This window comes from Sinocyclocheilus anshuiensis, unplaced genomic scaffold (genome assembly GCF_001515605.1).
Source record: "Sinocyclocheilus anshuiensis isolate Anshui unplaced genomic scaffold, SAMN03320099.WGS_v1.1 scaffold1325, whole genome shotgun sequence".
Classification (NCBI taxonomy): domain Eukaryota; kingdom Metazoa; phylum Chordata; class Actinopteri; order Cypriniformes; family Cyprinidae; genus Sinocyclocheilus; species Sinocyclocheilus anshuiensis.
The window spans coordinates 232,106-240,810 of record NW_015552751.1 but is presented as its reverse complement, the minus strand read 5'-3'; the positions used below and the strand labels follow the sequence as shown (position 1 = coordinate 240,810).

Here is an 8,705-nt window from a genome sequence, read left to right as displayed (position 1 = left end):
AGAGAGAGAGAGAGAGAGAGAGAGAGTGTGTGTGTGTGTGTGTGTGTGTGTGTGTGTGTGTGTGTGTGTATGCTAAAGGTGGAACGTCTGCAAGTTAAGCAGTTAAAGTCTCACACCAAGCACAATTCTTCCAAGAAAATGGTTCAGATAGAATCTACCACAAAAAAAGGACAAGAAAACCAATTAACTCGCTGTTCTAAATCCTGGATCCACAAAAGGGGAATTCAAAAGAAGAAAAAAAAGGATTCAGATTGTATCTGTAAAATCTTTCAAATTTATTTGTGTGAGTATATGTGTGTGGGTCAGGTGTTGCCTTTATTGTGAGGACAAAATGTCTCCGTAAGGAAAGTAAACTCTGAAACCAGCCAATAGTCCCCATGAGGAAAAAACGGCTTACTAAATTTACTACATAATGGTATAATTAAATTTTAAAATTCAAACATGGGTGTCCATCAGACCGAAATAATGGATTTGTTTCTTACAAACGCACAGCTTTTCTCTTCACCAGACTTTAACTGATGGACTGGAGTGGTGTGGATTTCTTGTTGATTATTGTGATGCTTTTATCAGCTGTTTGGACTCTCATTGTGACGGCACCCATTCACTGCAGTGAATCCATTAGTGACATAATGCTAAAATTCTCCAAATCTGTTCTGACCTGTTTCAGCACATTTTAATGCAACTATTCCTTTAAGGGTGTTTTAGGTCAAATCCATCATTCACAGTCTATTCTGTCATCATCTATCTACCCTCATGTCACTCCAAACTCGTGTATCCTTTACCTGTAGAACACAAAATAGGTTATTATGAACATGTCAAATCCATACAATAGAAATGCATGATGATCACTGTCAAGTTGTACTCTTTTTAGTTTTTTTTTTGCCTTTGGAAATGCTTAGAACCACCACTGGTTTGCCCTCAAAGATGGTACATGATGGTCAGTAAGAAAACAACAGAAGTCAAGAAAAACAAATGAGTATTTGTGTGTTTTTTTTTTTTTTTTTTTTTTTTTTTAAGATCAGAAACCAATTTAAAGAGCATTCACAGTCTACCGAAACAATGTTCTGGCTGTGGTATCATATAAATCCAACAAAGAAAGAAACTGAATGTTTCAAAGTTGAAACAGTAACATTCATATGTTTCCAGGAATTTGTTATAATACACAGAGTCCTTGTCTCCTACCACATCTGTCATGAATTTCTGAAAACTGTTTGGCCAAATGCGGTGAAGAAACACATTGAACATTACTACCAGATGCTCTTAATACATTTTATTGTCATGCAGTTTTATCAAGATGAGAGGAGGCTTTGAGCAAAAAACAATAATTGAATACTTAAATTGGACGTTACATTTTTCATGCTCTTCATGTCAAGGCAGAATATGATTGGGTAACTTTATGTCATGAGCAGACTTTGGATTTACCAGTCAGTGTTACTAAAACCAAAACATTTTTATGTGCAATAAGTAAACAAAAAATTCCCTGAAATAAAATATAACTTAAACTTATTTTATTTCATCTACATTTCTCATTTTCATTTAATTTAACGTGATGCACTTAACTCTAAAACTAAAACTGCAAATGTACATAAATAAAAACGGTAACACTTTAACATAAGGTTTCATTAGTTAACATTGGTTAACTACTTTAGTTAACTTGTACTAAGAATGAGCAATACTTCTACAGCATTTATTATTAATTTCAACATTTACTAATGCATTATTAAAATCAAAAGTTGTGTTTGTTAACATTAGTTAATGCACTGTGAACTAACATGAACTAATAATGAAATACTATATATTTATTATTAACAAACATTAACAAAGACTAATAAATACTGTAAAACTGTTCATCGTTTGTTCATGTTATACATTAACTAATGTTAACAAATGACACATTATAAAGTGTTACCATGAAAATAAAAAACTATAGACATTAAAAAAACAAAACAATAACTAATAAAAATGATTTAAAAACCCACAAAATTAGTTTCCTTGAACTAAATAAAAAGTGAGAACATAAGAATTAAAAAAACTCTCAATTAAGTATCCCAGTTAAATGAAAATAACACTGGTGCCAGTTCACTAACAGTAACCACTGACTCATACAGCTGCATGTTCGACTGCAGTTTTATGATGGATGCCATAAAATATGTCCAAATTCTTATCTGGCAACTCAGATAATGAGTTGCACAACCATAAACAAAATGATAATGCTTGAATCATTAAAGCGATTTGACAGCAATCCCATGAAATGACCTAACCAGAGGAAGAATAACTAGGAAGGGCTGCCTTTGTTACTAGGAAACGTTAGATGAAACCTATGTAAGCAGGTGGCAAGTGCAGAGAACTCAAACTAGAGCTCCCATAATTCAAGGGGCCTCCAACTGCGCATGCGCGCGTGTCAGATGGGACGTAAACAAGCTTCGGGAAATGCAGCTGTTACATTGATCACAGAAGGTTTGTGGACGGATTGTTCTTTTAATATATTTGTACATGTTCTCTAATATTTTGTCAAGAAATATGGCTTATTTTCTCGTTCATACAGTGTATTTGTCTTTTAATAGTGTGAGAGAGGCTTTGACTTTGTCCATAAAATCCGAGGTTCGTTAGCAAGCATGCTAGTTTATTAATCTATGTTTATGTACCTTTAAATATTATATTATTAGCACCGTTGGTATTATATGTTTTTTCTCGCGGGTAAAGCATATTTTAAGTGTGGTTCATTAATTGTTTTAACGCGTTTAAAGATAGTCTGTCATATGGTCCGGTGTTCTGACAAATAGTTAATGCTACCTATCAGATTATGCTACCAACACTGTATGTATCCTACTGTAAGGCTAGGTTTAGGGTTGGTGTAGGTGTACATGTTAATAAAGCCTCACACCTTATTAATATCATGCTGGAAGCAAAAGCTGATAGGTAGCACTTTTCGCTATCGAATTATGCTACCATCTGTTTTAATGGGAGGTAGCACAATCTGCGGACAGGAGGGATTTATTCTGCTCTTCAGTCGAGAAAATAATTTCCTCATAATTAGTCAAATTGCCTTTAAAGCACTATGATTGTGTGAGTACCTGTTTTGAATGTATTGTTTTATTTTATTTTATTTTTTTTAGATGTGACGGGGGCACACACACACACACACACACATATATATATGTATATGTATGTACGTATGTATAATGGGTAGTTGACATTAAACTTGAGCAGTGAGACATACTAAAGCCTAAACCTGATCTAAAAGTATTGTTTACTGTACAAAGTATGATTATTTTACATGCACTTTTTAATTATCTTAACATTTGTCACACTCATTTATTGTTTAGATGAGTAAAAAAATCATTAAAGCTGAATTATATAGAGACTTTTGTGAGTGAACTGAACTCTTTTAAAGTCAACATGAACTAAAAAGTTGCCATATTTACTGTCTAAATACATGTTTCTGGTCTTGTTGTGAATGATTTGTAAATGCACGTTTTTCTAAGGAAAATACTTTTGTCTTTGTAGTTTTTATATCACTATGTAATAACTTTGTTAGTTCTGAAAGATAAAATCAAGTACACCCCTCATTTTCTTTTTCTTGTTGCATACTTGTTTCATTGTGATCCGAACTTGTAGATCATTTTTCTTCATTAAACATGTCTGTCTCTGTTGGGCATGTTTTTGAGTTTATGATGGTATTTATGGAGAAAAATGAGTTGGTTTGGATGTGTCCCTACAAAATATGGGTTTATAGGTAATTGTTTTACTTGATCAAACAATATAATCATTTATAGATCACTTTTAATGAAACATTGTAGATCAAAGTGCTACTAGTTTATACTGATTAAGTTTTCACAACTTCTAGGTGTTGTTATGAATGGCTTGGGACTGAGTTTATTTAAAGCTTTGTCTGATTACTGTTTTTGTGCTGTTGTTGGGTTTTTGATCATGATTGTAATAGTTCACTAAATCATTGATCAGTTTAGAATGGAGAAGGTGACTTTAGTGTTCCAGTTTGTACTTCTCGGCCCATAAAACCATTTTTATTGCAGTGACAGAAAATTCATGAGATGCAAAAACCCTTATAGTCACTAGAGGGCAGTGGTATCATTATGACATTATATGAACTGGTGTTGTGCCGAATTCTGCACCCCTGCCAGATTATGCACCCCCTCGTTGAAGTCGCTACCTGATTGCCTAATCCTAATCCTAGCCCCTCCCCCACACCTACTCCTAAACCTACCAATACTAGGGGGTGCATAATCTGGCAGGGAGCAAATTTCGGCACTACACCTGGTTTGAGCATTTAATCACACATAAATTCACACAGTGTTTACAGAATGGGTTTTGAGAGACATCACAATCATTTATTTAAAGGTTATCTGTTCATCTGATGCAAGAACACTGCTGTTTACAAAACACACTGCTGCCATGAGGGCATAATGTCTGCAAAATGTGTTTAAACAAACACGGATAGCAGACTCATTGTGCCGTTCTTACAGTTCAGATTCACCGTTGTACATCAGAAAGTGTGACATAAAATCTGCCATCCTGAAATGGGATTTAAAGTGTGAGGATTTGAAATAACTTGTTTAAATAATTAGTTTTTTCCCCTCAGGTGAGATGGAGAGGTGACGTGTCATCAGAGCCAGCAGCCAATCCCTGGGCATCGTGCTGCAAGGAGCCAATAGCAGGGTGGCGCAGAGATGACAGAGTGCTTCCTGCCACCCAGTAGCAGCCCTGCGGAGCAGAGGAGGGCGGAGCATCCTGGGGGCGTGGCTCGTACCCCGAGCTCAGAAGAGATCAGCCCCACTAAGTTCCCAGGTCTGTACCGTACGGGCGACCCCTCACCCCCTCACGACGGACACCACCATGAGCCGCCCGACGTGGTGTCCGATGACGAAAAGGAGCACAACAAGAAGAAGAACAAGTTTAAGAAGAAGGAGAAACGCAGTAAGATAAACACACACACGCTGTGTATTTACACTCAACAATGCCCTTATACTGATACTTGCATCTAAATAAAGACTTGAATGTTGTTGCATTAGATCACAAGATATAACGCAAGTGACATTCATTGTAAATAAAGAAACCACAGGAGCGCTTTTCATGCCAGTTATGTTATTTTGGTATCATTGAGATACTATTATAGTTCTTATTCATTTTTTTTTTTTTATGTTTTCTGTTTTTATTTCAATTTTAGTTAAAGTTAAATGTAGTTGTTGTTTTTTTTCTTTAATTTTTTTAACTTTTTTTTAATATGTAAACTATAAAATATGTGTAACTATATTTTAGTTTTTAATGCATGAATTTAGTACATGAATTCAAGTGCCCTGTTACAAGTTCTATTACAAGTAACATTTTTCTGTTTTTATTTTTTAATTAAGTATAATAATCCTGTTTCATGCAAAACATTTAACAAAGACATTTGTTCAGTTTGAATCCTGTAGCATTTGAGCTTCTCTTGATTTAAATATTTATTATTTATTTCCTACATTCCTTTTAGAGAGCCACTGTAGATCTTTGCACAAGATATCGTTGAATCTTTTATGTACAGAAATTAGTTTGACCCAAGTTTGCAATATATTTATATGATTGTGATATGTGGAGTACACTACCGTTCAAAAATTTGGGGTCAGTTTTTCTTTTTTTATCGAAAGAAATTAATACTTTTATTCAGCAAGGATGCAGTAAACTGATCAAAAGTTACAGTAAAGAGATTTATAATGTTACAGAAGATTTCTATTTCAAATAAATGCTATTTGAACTTTCTATTCATTTAAGAATCCTGAAATATGTATCAGTTTGTAGAGAAATATGAAGCAGTACAACTGTTTTCAGCATTGATAATAATAACAAACATATTTGAACAGCAAATCAGCATATTAGAATGATTTCTGAAGGATCATGTGACACTGAAGACTAGAGTAATGATGCTGAAAATTCAGCTTTGCATCACAGGAATATTATATATATAAGGCAGTCATTTTTAAATTTGTAATAATGTTTCACAATATTACAGTTTTTACTGTATTTTTGATCAAACAAATGCAGCCTTGATAAGTATAAGAGACTTCCAAAAACATAAAAAAAGAATTTACCAACGCCAAACTTTTGAATGGTACTTTATATGAAATAGCATCAAAAGACTAGTGAGATATCATTTTTGTAGCTATATAGCCCAGCTCTAGTTGATAGTATGGATTTCTGCCCTCAGTGTGCAGATGTTCCAGTTTCTGTGCAGCCTCAGAGTTGAATTCGTTGTTTTCCTGCCGCTATATTTAGCCGCCCTGCAGCAGCCTATTGCACACAAGCAGGAAGTGATGGAGCTTTTAAAGACACACCTTGTCCATCCCTGTAGGTGTGTTATTGTGGCTGAGGAGGGGCCAATCATGCATACTGGCTGATGGGGTCAGAGCCGTGTTTGTGAGCCGCATCAGGGTGAAGGCAGTGTCAGGACAGGGAAATGGATCACTAAAAAAAGAGCTGGCACAGGGGGATATTGCTAAATTGTAAGCTGACCTCTTTAGAGCCGTTTTCAGTGTCTTTTTATCGCTCTCGTTTCATTCTGCTCCTCACAGTCTCACCTAATGTTCAGAGACACAGACAGTGGGACAGTAAATTTTGCACAGCCGTTAATAGGATGGTTTCTATTTAGCATCAGGTATTGGAAGAAGGTTGCTTCTCTTCTCTTCTCTTCTCTTCTCTTCTCTTCTCTTCTCTTCTCTTCTCTTCTCTTCTCTTCTCTTCTCTTCTCTTCTCGTCACCTTATCTCTTCTTTTTTATCACTTCTCCCTTTAGCCGAGGGATACGCTGCGTTCCAGGAGGACAGTTCTGCCGATGAGGCCGAGAGCCCGTCTAAGATGAAGCGCTCCAAGGGCATCCACGTCTTCAAGAAGCCCAGTTTCTCCAAGAAGAAAGAAAAGGACTTCAAAGTGAAGGAAAAGGGGCCTAAAGAGGAGAAGGCCAAGGACAAGAAGTCCAAAGACCTGACGGCAGCGGACGTCGTGAAACAGTGGAAAGAGAAGAAAAAGAAGAAAAAGCCCAGCGCCGAGCCCGAACCTGTTATCACAGAGGTGGCGTCGACGACGTTCCGGCCGATCTTCGGAGCGCCTTTTGCCGAAGCGGTGAGGAGAACGGCGCTGTATGATGGGATACAGCTCCCGGCCATCTTCAGAGAGTGTGTGGATTACATCGAGAGCTATGGCATGAAATGTGAAGGCATCTATCGTGTCTCCGGTACGACCCTGTGAACTGAAATCTCATGTTTATGTTTATTTAAAGGAATATTCTGGGTTGTTTTCGATTATTGCACACAATCATTTTCAGTAATGCACTGACCTAATGTTAATTATTAATAATTATTTTATTATTAAACTAAATTATTACAAATAAAAAGTTCTTGTACATGTTATTTGTGAAATTCTCTTATAAACTGTGAGGGAGAAGTCAAATTATCAACAGTATGCCATGAACATTAAGCTAAAAATCACCCAGAATATTCCTTTAAGCTTATTTCAATTTAGGATGGCAGTCTATTGCCAGGGTGTAAAATTAAATTTTTCTCCCACCAGACAAAGTGACTGATGAATACTACATCTTTTACCACCAATTTTTATTTTCTCAATTCAAATATATTTAAAAAATTCATTATTTATAGTACAGTTCAAACATTTGGGGTTGTAAGATTTTCTTAATGTTTTGAAAGAAGTCTCTTATGCTCACCAAGGCTGTGATTATTTGATCAAAAATACAAAATAGTAATTTTGTAAAATATTATTACAATTTAAAATAACTTTTCTATTGGAATAGATTTTAAAATGTAATTTATTCCTGTGATGCAAAGCTGAATTTTCAGCAGGCATCAGTTGTGCTGCTTAATATTTTTTGTGGAAACCAGATTCTTTGATGAATAAAGTTTAAAAGATCATTTACTTGAAATATAGATCTTTTGTGACATTATAAATATTTTTACTGTCACTTTTGATCAATTTAAAGTAACCTTGCTGAATAAAACTGTTAATTTCTTTCTTTCAAAAAAAAACAATCAGCAACAGTGTATATATAAAAGTGAACAAATGTGCGAAGCAAATCTTAACATCTGTACTCTCAATGCGTTTTCACATCTGTGTCCAAATGTAGACTTTTAAAGCAGTTTAAAAGTATTTAAAGGGGTCATATGACGTTGCTAAAAATAACATTATTTTGTGTTTTTGGTGTAATGCAATGTGTTTATGTGGTTTAAGGTAAAAAAAACATAATTTTCCACATAATGTACATTATTGTTTCTCCTCTATGCCCCACCTTTCTGAAACGCGTCGATTTTTACAAAGCTCATCGTTCTGAAAAGCTAGGTGTGCTCTGATTGGCCAGCTATCCAGTGCATTGTGATTGGCCGAATACCTCAAGCGTGTGACGGAAATGTTGCGCCCCTTACCATATTGTGATGACGTGTCCCGGCCGGAGTGACGAGACAAAAACATTAAAACCCATTATAAACGAGGCATTTGTTGCATCTAGTGGGGACATAATTACTGATTATAATGACTTATACTTTTTACGCGTTGCGTTGCGTATCACGCTGCGTAAACATAAAACCATGTCTGCATTTGTAATCGGAGAAATGACAAACAACAAGTGCTACTCTACACTGCTCAAAACTCGCATTTGAATCATCAGTGGCAAATTCTTTAAAGGGGTCCTATTATGCTTTTTCACTTTTT

General features: G+C 35.5%; 1 protein-coding gene across 1 annotated transcript in view; it reads left to right on the top strand.

Moving 5' to 3' along the window:
• Positions 1-2,350: 2,350 nt before the first annotated feature.
• Positions 2,351-8,705, top strand: part of LOC107667860 (ralA-binding protein 1-like) — a 23,471-nt gene continuing 17,116 nt past the window's right edge. The window contains exons 1-3 of the mRNA XM_016459587.1: positions 2,351-2,457; positions 4,601-4,935; positions 6,784-7,221. Of these exons, the coding sequence (XP_016315073.1) occupies positions 4,689-4,935; positions 6,784-7,221 (685 nt within the window). The 5' untranslated portion in view covers positions 2,351-2,457; positions 4,601-4,688. The remainder of the gene's footprint in view (positions 2,458-4,600; positions 4,936-6,783; positions 7,222-8,705) is intronic.